The sequence below is a fragment of the Clarias gariepinus genome, chromosome 18 (assembly GCF_024256425.1).
Source record: "Clarias gariepinus isolate MV-2021 ecotype Netherlands chromosome 18, CGAR_prim_01v2, whole genome shotgun sequence".
NCBI classification, from domain to species: Eukaryota; Metazoa; Chordata; class Actinopteri; order Siluriformes; family Clariidae; genus Clarias; species Clarias gariepinus.
The window spans coordinates 28,001,654-28,016,706 of record NC_071117.1 but is presented as its reverse complement, the minus strand read 5'-3'; the positions used below and the strand labels follow the sequence as shown (position 1 = coordinate 28,016,706).

The 15,053-nt window shown below is 36.5% G+C and overlaps 1 protein-coding gene across 2 annotated transcripts; it reads left to right on the top strand.

The window, feature by feature from the left end:
* Positions 1–329: 329 nt before the first annotated feature.
* Positions 330–14,206, top strand: LOC128506280 (interferon-induced protein 44-like). Of its 2 annotated transcripts, none has more exons than XM_053476651.1 (8): positions 330–1,202; positions 6,667–6,752; positions 7,399–7,432; positions 7,619–7,817; positions 8,978–9,115; positions 9,294–9,465; positions 10,198–10,298; positions 13,682–14,206. In XM_053476651.1, exons 2-8 carry the CDS (start codon positions 6,689–6,691, stop codon positions 13,841–13,843), a joined length of 870 nt encoding a protein of 289 aa, XP_053332626.1. In that variant the 5' UTR covers positions 330–1,202; positions 6,667–6,688; the 3' UTR covers positions 13,844–14,206. The 2 variants fall into 2 exon arrangements, with proteins under 2 accessions (XP_053332626.1, XP_053332627.1); XM_053476652.1 differs by lacking the exon at positions 330–1,202 and adding an exon at positions 4,094–6,075.
* The last annotated feature ends 847 nt before the right edge of the window (positions 14,207–15,053 follow it).

The window sequence follows — 15,053 nt, the reverse complement described above, 5'->3', positions numbered from 1 at the left end:
TGGCGCTTCTAGTGTTAAACAAAAAAATAGTATTGGGAGGGAGGACACCCCATGGCGAGAGATGATTGGTTTTAATGATGTTCCAGAGTGGAGGGCACTGTACAAACCACCACTGACCAAAAAAAAATTGCAGACCTCCAGTGGAAGATTTTACATAGTATTACCACTGTTAATTTTTTTAATCTCTATTTTAAATCCTGACATCACACAAGAATGGCCTTTCTGTGGACAAAGGGAGGCCAAATGTTTTTCATGCTTTTATACATTGTCCCTGGCTACAGCCACTGTTTGTGTTTTTACAGTCGATATAACAGAGCTCTCATGTAAATTTTAGTTTCCAGATTTTCATATTTGGTTTTAAATATACCAGAAAAAACAGATTCAGGTGTCAACTAATTAATTTTATCCTGGGTCAAGGCAAAATGGCAATCTATATTACCAGATATTAAAACCATCATGAATAAGAATTAGAAGCAAGGTGGCACACACAGATATAAGCGCACTTCTCTTCATAGTACAACATACCCCTTTTTGAACAGAGAAAGTTAATAAAAGTGGTGTACAAGCACCCTACGTTGCGCTGCATGGTGCAATCATCCTCGGCTGAAATAAACACCCCATGGCCAACGCTCCTGTGTTGGGGCTCCCACACTTAACAACATACTTTCGTTGCGCCATACCTAAGCACCTCCTTGTAACAGTTTTTACACACAATCTTAATTAAGAACAAACACAACCATGTTCTTTTTATTTTATCTATCTATCTATCTATCTATCTATCTATCTATCTATCTATCTATTATGTACATTATATCAAGCTTTCTAAAGACAGTTTTACTGACCAATTCAATAAGGCGCATGAATTTTATTGTGCAATTTGCCTAGCCAAAATTAAAAGAATGTAATAGTAAAAGTCTCTCCCCCTCTCTCTCTATGTTCCTGTGTGTGTGTGTTACTGTCCACCACCATATTAATTAAATATGTGAGGTTTTATAGCAAACTTTATTGTAATCATTTTAAATGATATTAATTTCTTTTGTTACTGCTGAAAATACTGTGTGAGTGTATGTGTGCATGTACGCGAGTGTACATGGGTGCAGACAGAGAGAGAGTCCGAGAGTGGAGGGGAGAGGCGCTTCCTGTGAAAGCAAAAGTAAAATCATAGAATCCTGCAGTATTTTTGTATCTGGAGCTCAGACCTGGTGAGTACTGTTTTATTTTTAATGCTCCCAATCACAGCTTTGAATAAGGTTTAACTGTATAATGCAAAATCCTTTAAAAAAAACTTGAACTCACGCATTTAAACATTTGGCTGCAGTAAGAGGAAGAGAAAATAGACTAACCTCCTTTACCAATAAATACTTTTCTTGTGACCTTGATCGATCTAAATTCCCATGGAACTTTTTGGTAAGTGATTAATCTGATGTGACAGAGTACGCTTAGCAGCAATGTTGTTATTGTTATACGTTGTAATGAACCATTATTAGTTAACCACCGCTATTGTCATTAGTGGTGCTTGCGAAGTGAAGCACTACTATTGTTAGCTCAGAGGCCTAATATTAGTGGTGCTTGCAAAGCGAAGCACTACTATATTTATCTCTCAGGCTTATATATATTATTCCGTACAAGTGGGCAATTAATCTCCCCAAATAATCCTGTAGACTTAACATTGATACCAACTTTGACGGATTCTAGTGCAGAGCGAGAATTTGATAAAAAACATAAGTTTACCACATTGAAAGAGGCTTGCAAGCTGTGTCAGACATACTCCGCAAGGGGCAATAGGTTGACTTATAATGGAGATTTTGGCGTAATAGCATAACTATTCCTGTATTCCTCTTTGTTCGTTGTAGACCCATGAAAGAGGTGGCAAATTGAGCGGCTTATTCTGGAATGGGGTTTTATTACTCTTGTAAAGATGTGGGTGTTAAATTGCCCCCACATGGGGCAATTGTATCACCCTAAAAATCCCATAGATTTAATATTGAGAAAAAAATGGATGGATTCTAGCACAGAGCGAGAATTTCAAAGAGAGATAAAATTTACCACACTTGAAGACGCTTGCAAGCTGTGTCAGAACATACTCCGCACAAGGGTATTAGTTTTACCCCCAGGGCACAACAGGTGCCCAAATTTGCCCTATTGATTTATAATGGGGAGTTTGGTGTATGACTAGTGCCGTTCCGTTTGTCGTAGACCCATAAAAGAGGTGTCATATCGTTCAGATTATTCGGGAATGGGGGTGGCTTGACATGACTTTTCTAAGGGGCGATTGGTAACTGGCCCAGCAGGGGGCAATTAACATACAATGGTAACTTCCATAGGAACTTTGAAACAAAATTTAACTGTGGATCCCACTGTTGTAGGCTCATTTAACTCCAACCAATCACTGTTCACATTTGTAGCGCAGCCACATAAAAGGGCATTTTAACTAACAGGGTAATGGATTAAGGAGCTAATGCTGCTCACCTGTGCTCGTAAAATTGCCCGATCTGGTTTAATTTGTCCCCATTGACAGTGTTGGTCACGGGGTAAGCTCTCGCGAGCATGCGCGATCGCAGCGCGAGAGAACCCGGAAGCGGCGTCGGGTCACGTGTGCCGGTATAAAGCCGGAACCGGCAAGTGGCTCGACACGGAGAGATTTACCCAGCGCGCTGTTTTTTCTGAGAGAGAGTTTGTTTGATGGTTCTGAAGGAGTACTTTTCCCCGGTTGGATTATTCCTCATAGACACTAACAATTCACCTCTCGTTCCGTTGCTCGAGCTCCCGGATTTGTCATCTATACCGGTGAGGCCGAGCCAATCTCTCCCGTGCATCATTTCACACACTGCAATATCATTAACTCTGGACAATCATACACGCACTCACACACCCGCAAACATCTCACACGTTGTTTATATTTGTATATATTTTGTATATATTGGTTTTTGGTGCACCTTGTTTGTTTGTTTGTTTGTTTGTTTGTTGGTTTAATACACTTTGTTTTGGTTTATACATAGTTATTGTGTCGCGTCTTTACTTGTCCTGTCTTGATTGCGCAATACCGGAAGTGTTGTTGAAAAACCCGTATTTTGGTTCTCGACCCCGTAGCAAGGTAACTAGTGATTTTAATAAATCCAAGTGTTACACATTTATTGTGGTGCTCATAAGTTATGTCTCTAGGAACCTCATTAGCATGCTGTTAGCATTTTGCTAACACGATGAACATATTGATAGCATCAGAGGTGGAAAGAGTAATAAAATTTTGTACTTAAGTAAAAGTACTGTTACTTTAGTGAACTTTTACTGAAGTACAAGTAAAGTTACCCTTATAAAAATCTACTCAAGTAAAAATGAAAAAAGTAGCTCATTAAAAATTTACTCAGAGTAAAAGTTACTGAGTTACTTTTTTTTTTTTTAACAGCTGAGGGGGGATGGAACACCCTTGCATAATAAATCTGTTCCCTTTGTTGTGCTTGAAATCAAAGAGGTCGCTTAAATATGACCAGGGGTTTGCTTCATAAGAATTTGTTGGCATTTCACTTTTAGCTGTGTCTGCATCACTGGCATCTGTTTTGTCCGTCTCCATCATTCTTGTGAATTTAGCGCGTTTGTTCTCCACGCCCATCAATCAATCAGTGCAGTGGTTTCCAGGGTTCAATTTTTTGCCTTTCCCATTGTATTATTTGTATTATTTTTCATTTTCATTTATTAATTTTTTCACTCAATAGCGAATATGATTTAAAGTGTAGTGATACAATACTTTAAACAAAACATTCTTGCCTACTTAAGTAAAAGTAAAATTACAGATTTTAAAAAATACTTTAAAAAGTAGAAGTACACAAGAAAATCTACTCAATTACAGTGATGCGAGTAAATGTAATTCATTACTTTTTACATCTGGATAGCATTATGCTAACAATATTAGCATATCGCTAGCATTATGCTATTATATTAGCATTTCACTTATGTGTAGCATGTTCCTAGCATGATGCTAGTGTAATTAGCATGTTGCTAGCAAAATGTTTAGCTGATTAGCATGTTGCTAGCATTATGCTAACTATATTGGCATTTTTCTCTTAATGTGATTAGCATGCTAGCTATATTAGCATGTTGCTAGCAACATCATGAAAATGTCACTAACATGATGCTAGAGTTTTTGGCATGTTGCTAGCACGATGGTTAGCTGATTAGCATATTGTTAGCATTATGTTATAACTTGCCACAGCAAGCACCACTCACATTTTCTTTGGGAAATGTATCTCTCTAGTTATAGGTAATATCGGTTGTTATTTGTATCAACCTGCATACATTGTTTTGAGTTTACAGACATATTTAAATGAGCTGGAATCTTATATACTGTCACTTTGTTGTTGCTCTTGTTTGCACATTTGCTCGTGCACTTTATGTTGTCTATAAAAATTTTATACTTAGCTAGTTAGTTTTTGTTAATTTATGTTGTAATTTATGTTAGGTCTCTCTGTCCTGTCTCTGCTAGCCAGCTAACTAGGCCTCTTGGTTAGCTAGTTTAGTGTCTCTGTTAATTTATGTTGTAAATTTATGTTGCATGTAGCACCTTGGTCCTGGAGGAACGTTGTTTTGTTTCACTGTGTACTAACTGTATAGGGTTGTAATGACAATAAAGCCTACTTGAACTTGATATACCACCAGAATATAAACCACTGTGACACCTTAACAAGAAAACAGACAAACAAACTAAAATCTAAGTACATTGCAAAACAAGACATGGACAATGTTTAGGCGCAAGACAATCAGGGGCAAATCTGAAAAAAATAACATGTCATGAGTGACATGTCACACAAAACCAAAGTCAGAAGGATTGCTGGACAGTCATGAAAAAATTGCACTCATTAGGCCCGTTCTTGGAGCTTTGAGTGGAAGGCCACCCCATTGGACTCTACCTGAAGCTGTTCAAGATAGGCTGCCCTGTCAGCCTCTACGTGACATTCTTATAATCATCCTAATAGATCTGGATATTATATCCAGTTTTGGACTTTTCCTTAATTTAACATGTTTCCCCGTGTGATGGCCATGTATTGGGCCACACAAAACTTTTACAGACTATTTGCCACTGATCAATGAAAATAAACACATTGTTGTATTGGTTTGGCCTGTTAACTTTATTTGTCATTTTTTACAGTGCACAGGCTTGGTTTTCTGGCTTAAGGCGGTAATTTTAAAACTTGTTAAATATTGTGGATTAAAAAGATAGCTAAAACTGAGCAAACAATTTCTGGTTAAATGTAAAATATAAATGTAAAATAGAGTTTAGACAATGAAATGTATCTGCTATGTTAAGTGTGTTCAAGCCAGACTGGCAACAAAGGGGTTCAAACAGGAAGTTGAATTATTATATTAGACCTTTAAAGCCAGTTGAAATGTACATAGTGCTTATCAAGAGAAAACATTGTTAACTGTGATGTCATGTTCCATGTAATTTTTCTCTAGCACAAGTTTATTTACATTAACCAAGGTTATCCATGGCTCTAATTCTAGTTAAATGTTAGGTTTAATTCCAGGAGTTTTGTGGTTTATGTCTATCTTATTTTTTTACTTCCCTTTTTCTGCTAAAATGGTACTGACCACAGCCTTTATATTCAGCATATGTCTTGTCTGGAATGCAATTTATTTATTTATATTTGTTATTCCTTGGTGATACTGCTGGTGCTGGTGAAGCATGTGGTAGAGTTTGTGCTCTGTGAATCTGAGAGGCTGTGTTATATGAATTTTTCCTCTTCAATTGTGTCCATATAGAGAAAACAGTATTTTGTTAAATATTTAGATTTTTTTTTTACATTTTGTCATCCCAGTAGATGTCTGAAGTCACCCCTTTTTCATTTTGTAATAAAGTACCATTAAAGACTGTCAAAGTTTCACTCTGACGTTTGATGGTTATTGACCCATTTTTCTTGTTGGTGTGCTTTTGCTAGTTAAACAGGGCAGATCTATCCCACCCCCTAGGGTAATTCTCTAGCTGGAGATATGTGTGGAAGGGTGCACCATCAGGTTGCCACTGTTGGGCTTTCGAGCACGACCCTTAATACCCAATGACCAAGATGTATGATTAGATAAAATGTAAGTCACTCTGGATAAAACATTCTCGTGGTTGGTCGAAGAGGTTTGGCCAACTTATAGAATGCTGCCGCATCACAACAATTTATTTTACTTAATAATGATGACCATTTTTCAAATTTTGCCAAGTCTTTGAAGTTCCCCAGCACACAAAAACAAACCAGATGCAAGACAAAAAAACAATTTAAAACCTTGAACCTAACTACGGAAACAAATTTAAAACAAAAAATAAAAAAATATATCCATGATATGAAACTAATTCTATCAAGTGATGCTAGGTTGTTAAGTTCATTGGTTTCATTAAGCCATTAAGGCATAGCAGCCATAAGGACACATATTTCACAGCAAGAAATGTTAAAACACATTTGGAAAACTGCAACACTTCCATTAAAAAAGAAAAAGAAATTGTTAAAGTAGGTTTTAGATGAAAGCCTATGTATTAATAATATAATAGGTATATTAACATTATTTAAACATTTTAGATTTTGTGAAAAGTAATTTAATTTCTTTTAATTTTTATATATGACCATTTTAAGGTAAAACTTGTGCAGATAATAGAGTGCACTGATTTACTATTTCTTCTATTTTTTGAAGTATTTGAACAGAAGAACGAGACATGGTATCACGGTTTTTATCGTGGTCAGGCTTAGGAAAATCAAGACCAAGCCCCCCACCTAAAGGTGAGCCAGCCACATCATCACTCAATAAGTTTCCTTGTAATACATGCAGGTTTAGTCCTCTCCAACTGTAGCTTGTGAGGCAAAACCATAGGTTCTGGCAGTTAGGATGGTTTAACTCAAACTATTATTATTGTTTTATTTTGCAGAAATGTATAGTTATTTAAATATGTTGATGAAGTATGTCACCCCTATCAAAATTTAAACAGATAATGATAATAAATGATAAAAAATGCAATATTTTAATTCTGGATCGCCCCCACCCAAACTAAACCAACATTTAAAAAACAGGTAAAGAATGTACATCCTTCTTGCTCTAATATTTGAAAGAGTAATTAGCAGATGAGTGCTACTAATTAAATGCAAAAGATTACTTAATTAAGAGTAACTACCTAAGTGACTTCCAGGAGTATGTCTTAACAAGTCCAGTCCTCTTAAATATTTATGTTAATGATAAGCAAAAGACTAATTGTTAGATGCAACAACAACAACAACAACAAATGCAGAAAACACAGTGATCGAAGACAAAACAATAATCTTTCTGTTTAGGATATGACATGATCTTATGCAGAAATTTGTTTAAGTTTGTTACAGCCTAGTTGATGAATACTTAAAATTAAATTTGAACTTTTTTATTATTGCTACATAGAACTTGACAAAGAATGGAGGGTAGTAAACTGGGGGTAAGTAACACTAAATCAGTACACATTTACTCAGTATCCATTACATAGCAAATAGCATGCTGAGTCCAGTGTGGTAAAGCAGATGTAATCAGAAACATATCTGTTAGTGCATGGCTTTGGGATGTCAGACAAAGTTCCAAAATTTATGAAATGTGTTTTTCTTTTTTGTTATTATTATTTTGCTAGTGGGAAAGATGAAATTGAAGCGGGTTTGAGAGAAATTCAAGTAAATCATCCAGATATCACCCATCTCAGAATCCTTGTTTATGGAGCAGTTGGAGCTGGAAAATCCAGCTTTATCAACTCAGCCGACAGCGCGTTTGAGCACCGTGTAAAAACCAAAGCTGGAGCAGCATCAAAATCAACCAAGAGTCACACAACAAAAGTGAATACAGCTTTATGTTATTGACAGTTTGGTTGAGTTTGCAAAACTTAACCTATAACCAATTTATCTGAAGTGAATTTTTTCATATATACAGTGGAACCTTGGATTACGAGCATAATTCGTTCCAGAAGCGGGCTCGTATTCCAAAAGCACTCGTAAATCAAATGTAATTTTCCCATAAGAAATAATAGAAACTCAATGTATTCGTTCTACAGCCCAAAACAAATACATAAAAATAATTAATACAAAATCTAGTATTAAATTAGCCTGCATTAAAAAAAAAACACGTGGCCTTTCTTTTAAAAAAAAAGTAAAAATAAATCCCGAAAGATATGTGTTTCCATTTGTGCACGCAGGCGCTGTGTGTGTGTGTGTGTGTGTGTGTGTATGTGTGTTAATGGAGAGACTGCTACAAAATAGAGAGACTGCTACAAAGTCAAAAAACAAACAAAGGAAACTAATTAACCTGCACTTTACCTTTTAAAATAATTTTTTAAAGTTTTTGTGTAAGGCAGAGAGTGTGTGTGTCTATGTGTGTGCGAAGCCAAGAGGAAGAGGGGCTGGAAGGGTGTATGTGGGGGTGTGCTGGGTCTTAAAGCTAGGTCTTAAAGTACTGGGTCTTAATGCTGGGTCTTAAAGTTTCTGTGTAAGGCAGAGAGTGTCCCCCCACCCCCCCCCCCCCCCTTCCTTCTCTCGGCTTCCCACACAAACACACACGCACACTCTCTGCCTTACACAGAAATTCTGCAACCACTAAGACCCAGGGGAAACAATTACCTACAATTCCGCAGAGCAAGAGAGAGAAAAACCGTTGGCTCAGTTGTGATCACGTGACACTCTGCATCAAAACAAGAAGTGCATCCCTGATACATGATACTCAGTTCCTCGTAAACCAAGAAAATACTCGTTTTTTTAAGTCAAAATTTATTAAAAATCTTTGCTCGTCTTACGGAACACTCGTAAACCATGTAACTCGTAATCCGAGGTTCCACTGTAGTTATTTTCTTACAAAATGTTATTGATGCATCTATTGTTATTAATACATGCATCACATTTATGTAAGAAGATAAAGTAAACACTACAGAGAAAATTACAATATTAGAGTCTGAGGTTAATTCTAAAACTGTATTAAAAATTAAATTTCATTTATGTGCTTGCAGTACAAGAGCTACAAAATCACTAGCACCTTACCATTTATCTTTAATGATGTTATGGGGCTACAAGATGAGGGGAAAAATGGAATTCACTCTGATGACATCATTAATGCGATGCTGGGCCATGTGAGAGAAAACTACGAGGTATGGTTAATGTGTTATTTAATACACATTTCACACTTACACACTTAATTTCTTTTCAAAAGTATTTCAGCCTGTTTAAGTATGTTCCTGTATTTACAAATACTGTATACTCCCACTTACATGATTATATTCCTAAATGTTAATGAATATTATGTAAAAGATAATTTCTGCTTCTCAGTTTAATCCTGTGAGTCCTATAAAAGAGGATAATCCGAAGTACAATAGCAGCCCCACTCTGAACGATAAAGCTCATTGTGTTGTCAGTGTTCTGTCAGCACAAACTCTTCCTGTCATTTATGAGGCAGCATTCGAAAAAATTAAACATGTTTGGAAAATGGCCAGTGACCTCGGTGAGTAACAACTCTTAGCTTTGATATTTCATCATTGTGATCCATTGTCTTTTAATTAACAAAAACGAATAAATGTAATGTACATATTCAGTGCTTATAGAAATGTACTAATGTTGCCTTGTTTAAATTAAAATCAAGGGGGAAACTAAAGGAAATTTCATTAGTAAATGCATTCCAGCCTGGTACAGCTTCTTTTACCAGTTGAAATTTAATTAGACAGTTTATAACCTTGGAATTTTTTTTTTCCCCTGACGATGTGCTGGCAGTGGGTTTGGGCATAGGTGGTACCAGGGAGGGGCTTAGGGGTCTTGTGGCTACACCTAGGATAGTCAAGTAATCTTAGAAACTTAGGCCTTGTGCTTAATACAGAATAAATTTAAAATAAATTTAGAACTTATGTAACTACTCTTTGTATTCCTTCTTACTTTTGATAAGAGTAAAATCTGATCTTCATGTGACATCACATGGTCTAATATTTTTGATCACTTGAGAAATTCTTGGGTTAAAACTAAATGTGCCGTGTTCTCATCTGTTTAAAAAAAAATAGGTATAAGAATAAGGAAATAAAAAATTATATTCTGATCTTATGTGTCATATTGATTGGTTATACATTCAAATCCAAATGCCTTTTGTCTATACTGAAGGAAAATAATCAACTAAACCAAAAATTTAATGTTTTTCATTAATACTTGGTAAATCTATAAACATTACTCTCATTTCTCTGTGTGACAGATATCCCTCATGTGCTTCTTTTGACGCATATTGATGAGTGTTGTCCACTCGTTAAGGAAAACTTGAGAAATGTCTACATCAGCAGGAAAATTAGAGAAAAGGTTTGTCATATATATTTTATGCATAATTAACCCTTAAAAATCTATTAGCATGGCTCCTTGCCAGAAATGCAGATTGGTCAGTGATAAATATTATGTTATACATCTGACATTACTGAAAGCAGAGAGACTGCCTTAGAGCTCCATTAACCCCCTGCCAACTAATGGACATTGCACATTAGTGTTGGGATGCACTGGGAATGGATGGTGGACTACTCTGTCCAAAATTATTTAAATTCCCTCTTCGAGGCTCAGAAAAAGCCTGTTCTGCATCCAGGAAGAGATAGGGGACTGCAAATGGATCCTGTTCAAGACCTCCATTGTGGAAGCGGCTGCACATACGTAGCTGTGGTCTAAAGCTTGTTAGTGCCTTGTTAATGTTAAGGTTGATATGAATGTATAATATTGCATGCCTCTCCAATCCTCCTTCCAAATCTATAAACTTGATATGATCAGCCGGCATTGGTCATATGCATTATTTGAAGATATATAATATAGATTATAATAAGTTTGGTAAAGTTAATTATTAAAAATGCCTTGTTGACATTTTCTACATTTTTATCGTACAGTATTTTGCAAGTCAAAGTATAATTTCAGATTAAAATAAAACATTAAACCTCATCTTTAAATTAATTTTTGAAGCATGGCCTATGTATGCAGTAAAATGATCCCTACATTAAATACTTTTGAAATCTCCATGAAGAGGCCAAGAGTGCTGAGAGAAGAGGTGTAGAAAATATACGACCCAGTGTGTAAGAACTCAGCTAAAGCATTTTTGTTGTTATTCAGTGGTTTTACACATACTTTTCTGTAGAAAACAGTGAATCACACACACACACACACACACACACACACACACACACACACACACACACACACACACATAAATAAATACTTTTTTAGCTGGGTTTTCACCAGAGGTGGGTTAAGTATATACACTCAGCAAAAAAAAAGAAACGTCCCTTTTTCAGGACTGTGTATTTCAACAATAATGTTATAAAAATCTAAATAACTTTTACATATCTTTATTGTAAAGGGTTTAAACAATGTTTTCCATGCATGTTCAATTAACCATAATTAATTAATTACCATGCACCTGTGGAATGGTCGTTAAGACCTTAAAAGCTTACAGAAAGTAGGCATTTAAGGTTACAGTTCTAAAAACGCAGGACACTAAAGAGACTCGTCTACCGACTGTGAAGGCATGTGTGTAGGCCTGCTGCAGGGAGGCATGAGGACTGCTGATGTGGCTATCGCCATTTCCGCACTGTGAGACGCCTAAGACGGCGCTACAGGGAGACGCCTAAGACGGCGCTACAGGGAGACAGGAAGGACGGCTGATCATCCTCGCAGTGGAAGACCACGTGTAACAACACCTGCAGAGGATGGGTACATCCGAATATCACACCTGCGTGACAGGTACAGGATGGCCACAACAACTGCCCGAGTCACACCAGGAACACACAATCCCTCCATCAGTGCTCAGACTGTCCGCAATAGGCAGTCCATGAGGAGGAGATGCACTGCAGTACTTCAAGCAGCTGGTGGCCACACCAGATACTGACTGGTACTTTTGATTTTGAGCCTCCCTTCATTCAGGGACACATTGGGAAACATTTTTAGTTTATGTCCTATGGTGTTGACTCTTTTAGTGTTCATACAAATATTTACACATTAAGTTTACTGAAAGTAAAAACAGTTGAAAGTCAAAGGACGTTCCTTTTTTTGCTGAGTGTGTGTGTTTATATATATATATATAGTTTTATTAGTTAGAAGTATATTATATTATATTATATTATATTATATTATATTATATTATATTATAGTAGAATTATAATAATTTTACGGTATATGCCAACATTGCAACATTTACTGAAACAGCTAAACATACTGCACCATGTTTCTTTAGGTTAGAAGTCGAGTTTTTATATGCTGAAGTGTGTGTCTGTTTTGGCTGATAATGAAGACACTGTAGTATAAAGCTATGCTTTTGTAAGTGAAACATGCGTTTATGATGCCAGGGATGCCAGCTAATGATTTTTTTCCCCTGCGATGCTGCCAGTTTGTGTGGTCATGTGACTACATGTGGTTATTGTAACTGTAGCTAATTTGTCAAATGGAGTCATGTGATTATTGTTGCTGCGTCTGATTGGTGAAACAGTCAAGTGCTAGATCTACGGGCTGCATGTGTACTGTAGAATAAATAATTAGGAAAGCAACAAGTCGAGAGTAGGTGAATGTAGCGGAGTAAGAGTGGCGTTTCTTCTTCACAAATCTACCCAAGTAAAAGTAAAAAGTATGCTGCAGTAAAACTACTTATAAGTAGTATATAAGTTACTCAAGTAAATGTAACGGAGTAAATGTAACTCGTTACTACACACCTCTGGTTTCCACAGACAGGGTTACATTTACCAGAATATACAATGTATGAATTAAGTGAATGCAGTATACTTAGAAAAAAAAAGTTAAATTGATTATTTAATTCTACTTGAAAGTTTATAATGTTTTAAAGTTCATTAAAAGAAAATCACAGGTCTATACAGAAAATTAAAATGTGTTAATGGTTGCATGAATGAACAAATATATATTATGAAACAAGTAAAAAAAAATCTTGTTTATTGGTATAGCATGTTACATACAGTAAAAGTAAACTCATAAAAGTGTTGTACATTATGTATGAAGATGTCCCCTCTGGAGAATTACAGTCAGGACAGGAAGTAAAGTACCACTGAGAAGTGAGGAGGATAGATGGACCATTATATAAGAAACCTGAGGCGTATAAGAAACCTGATTATTTTATCCTCTCACAGTATAATCTCCCCACTGATGCCAACCATGTAATTGGACTTGCAGATTACTTCTGACTTTTTAAATCACTCAAGTTGTTTGTGAGAAAGCTTCTCAACACTGAAGAACAGGCTAAGAAGCTCCCTGACTCAGGAACACTTTGGAGGCCTTCATGCTAAAAGGAGATGCTCATGTCATTAATCAACAACACAGGCTGAACCATCTCTAGTTATCTTGGTTAAGAATAATCATATGAGAAGTTCAAAAATCTGGAAGGAGATCAGTGTAGACCTGCTGCATCTCTGGATCTTGCAAGCTAGTTGAGGTGGTTTGGACAATTGATAAGGGTGTCCCCTTAGGTATACCAGGCATGGCCAGTTGGGCAGAGTCCCCAGGGGCAATTCAGAACACAGTTAAGGTATTATATATTTCAGTGGGCTTGGGAATGGTCAGAGGTCTCCCAGGAGGAGCTGGAGGAAGTGCATGTCTCGGTATCATGACCCAATGTCGAAACCTTTTAAGTTGAGTTAATAACTTGAAATAGTAAGAATTAAACAATGACATACTATCTTTTTCAATTCCTACTCTTTTCAATTTAGATGGTGGAATGCAGTCATAAAACTGGAATCCCCATGACCTGCATCTTTCCTGTAAAGAACTACCATGAAGAGACAGACACCGATAATGACATTGACATTTTGGTTCTTTTGGCTCTGAGGCAAATCTTCAACTTTGCTAATGATTATGTGAAAGACCTCTAACTCTTACTCTTTCTCGACTTTAAAGCTGGCTTGCTTCGTAACTAAATATGAATTTTCATTTAACTCATTACCAGCTAATAAGTGAATGTTTATCCTAGATACTGTAGGATGTTTCTGCTTCCAGTTTGGGTCCAAATGTTTGAATTAAATGGGTGAAGTAGTTTTAAGTAATTTATTTATTTATTCATGTAGAAATCAGAAAAAAAATCCAAATTAGAGTTAAAATTTCAAAACCGCTAATACTGTAGGTCAGGAAAGCTACTGTCATGATCACTGCATGAGGAGGCGGACGCAAACGCAGGGTGAACGCACAAGTCTTTAATTAGGTGTAAACAATGTTAAAGCAAACAAACACGAAACAAAAACCAGGGTCTGCAGGCGGGCGTGCAGGGTAGAAAAATAAAGGCAAGTAAACAAACAAAAGATAACATTAACAGAAAAAGGCTTTTCAGCCTTGACCTTGACTGGGGTCTTCGAAACGGAAAACGACACGACACTGCAGACACTGCTCAAACAAGCAGGAGAAAACAAACAAAACTAGTTGTATATGTAGAACAGACAACATGGAGGTGCACAACGGTAAACGGACAGGGAGCTACGGGTTCGACTGGTATACAGTAAATAGGGAAACACACGGGGAAGACATACAGTAGGTGAGCTTAATTTAGTGCTGAAGTGAAACATGTACACACGTAGACACACTAGGGGGAGACAAAGCGGCGGCTCAATAAACCAGATCTTATTCCCTTGGACCGAGGTGGCACAGGTGTGACAGCTACAAACATCAGCAAAGGGACAAAGATAAAAAAAACTGTAAACTTGATAAAAACAGTGCACTCGCATCACCTGACCGAGGTGCCTGCTGGGAAACTGAGTCGGCCAACAAAAACTACAAAATAAAAACAGTGACCTCTAGTGGCTGACCCTTACAGCGTTAAAGGTAATTGCAGGATTAGTTCAAGATTACATCAAAGACATCTGAATTACCCGCTAAAGCATTCCATTTAACTTAATCACTTAATTATGGATTACTAAGGCAATTCATAAATCGTTGATCAACTTCGAATCAATTAATTAATGACAGTCAATGGTGTTACAGTTTATTTATTTATTTATTCTTTTAAAAAATATTTTTTATAGCAGTTACTGGTTATTTTGTTGATTTGGCTTGCTCATTATCCAGTAGTGCATAAAATAGCATTTTATCTAG

Excerpts from the sequence above, each read along its gene's own strand:
- LOC128506280 (XM_053476651.1), top strand. The coding sequence starts at position 6,689 with ATGGTATCACGGTTTTTATCGTGGTCAGGCTTAGGAAAATCAAGACCA. Across the intron at positions 7,433-7,618 it reads TGGAGGGTAGTAAACTGGGG|TGGGAAAGATGAAATTGAAG; the intron begins GTAAGTAACACT and ends TTATTTTGCTAG. Across the intron at positions 9,466-10,197 it reads GAAAATGGCCAGTGACCTCG|ATATCCCTCATGTGCTTCTT; the intron begins GTGAGTAACAAC and ends TCTGTGTGACAG.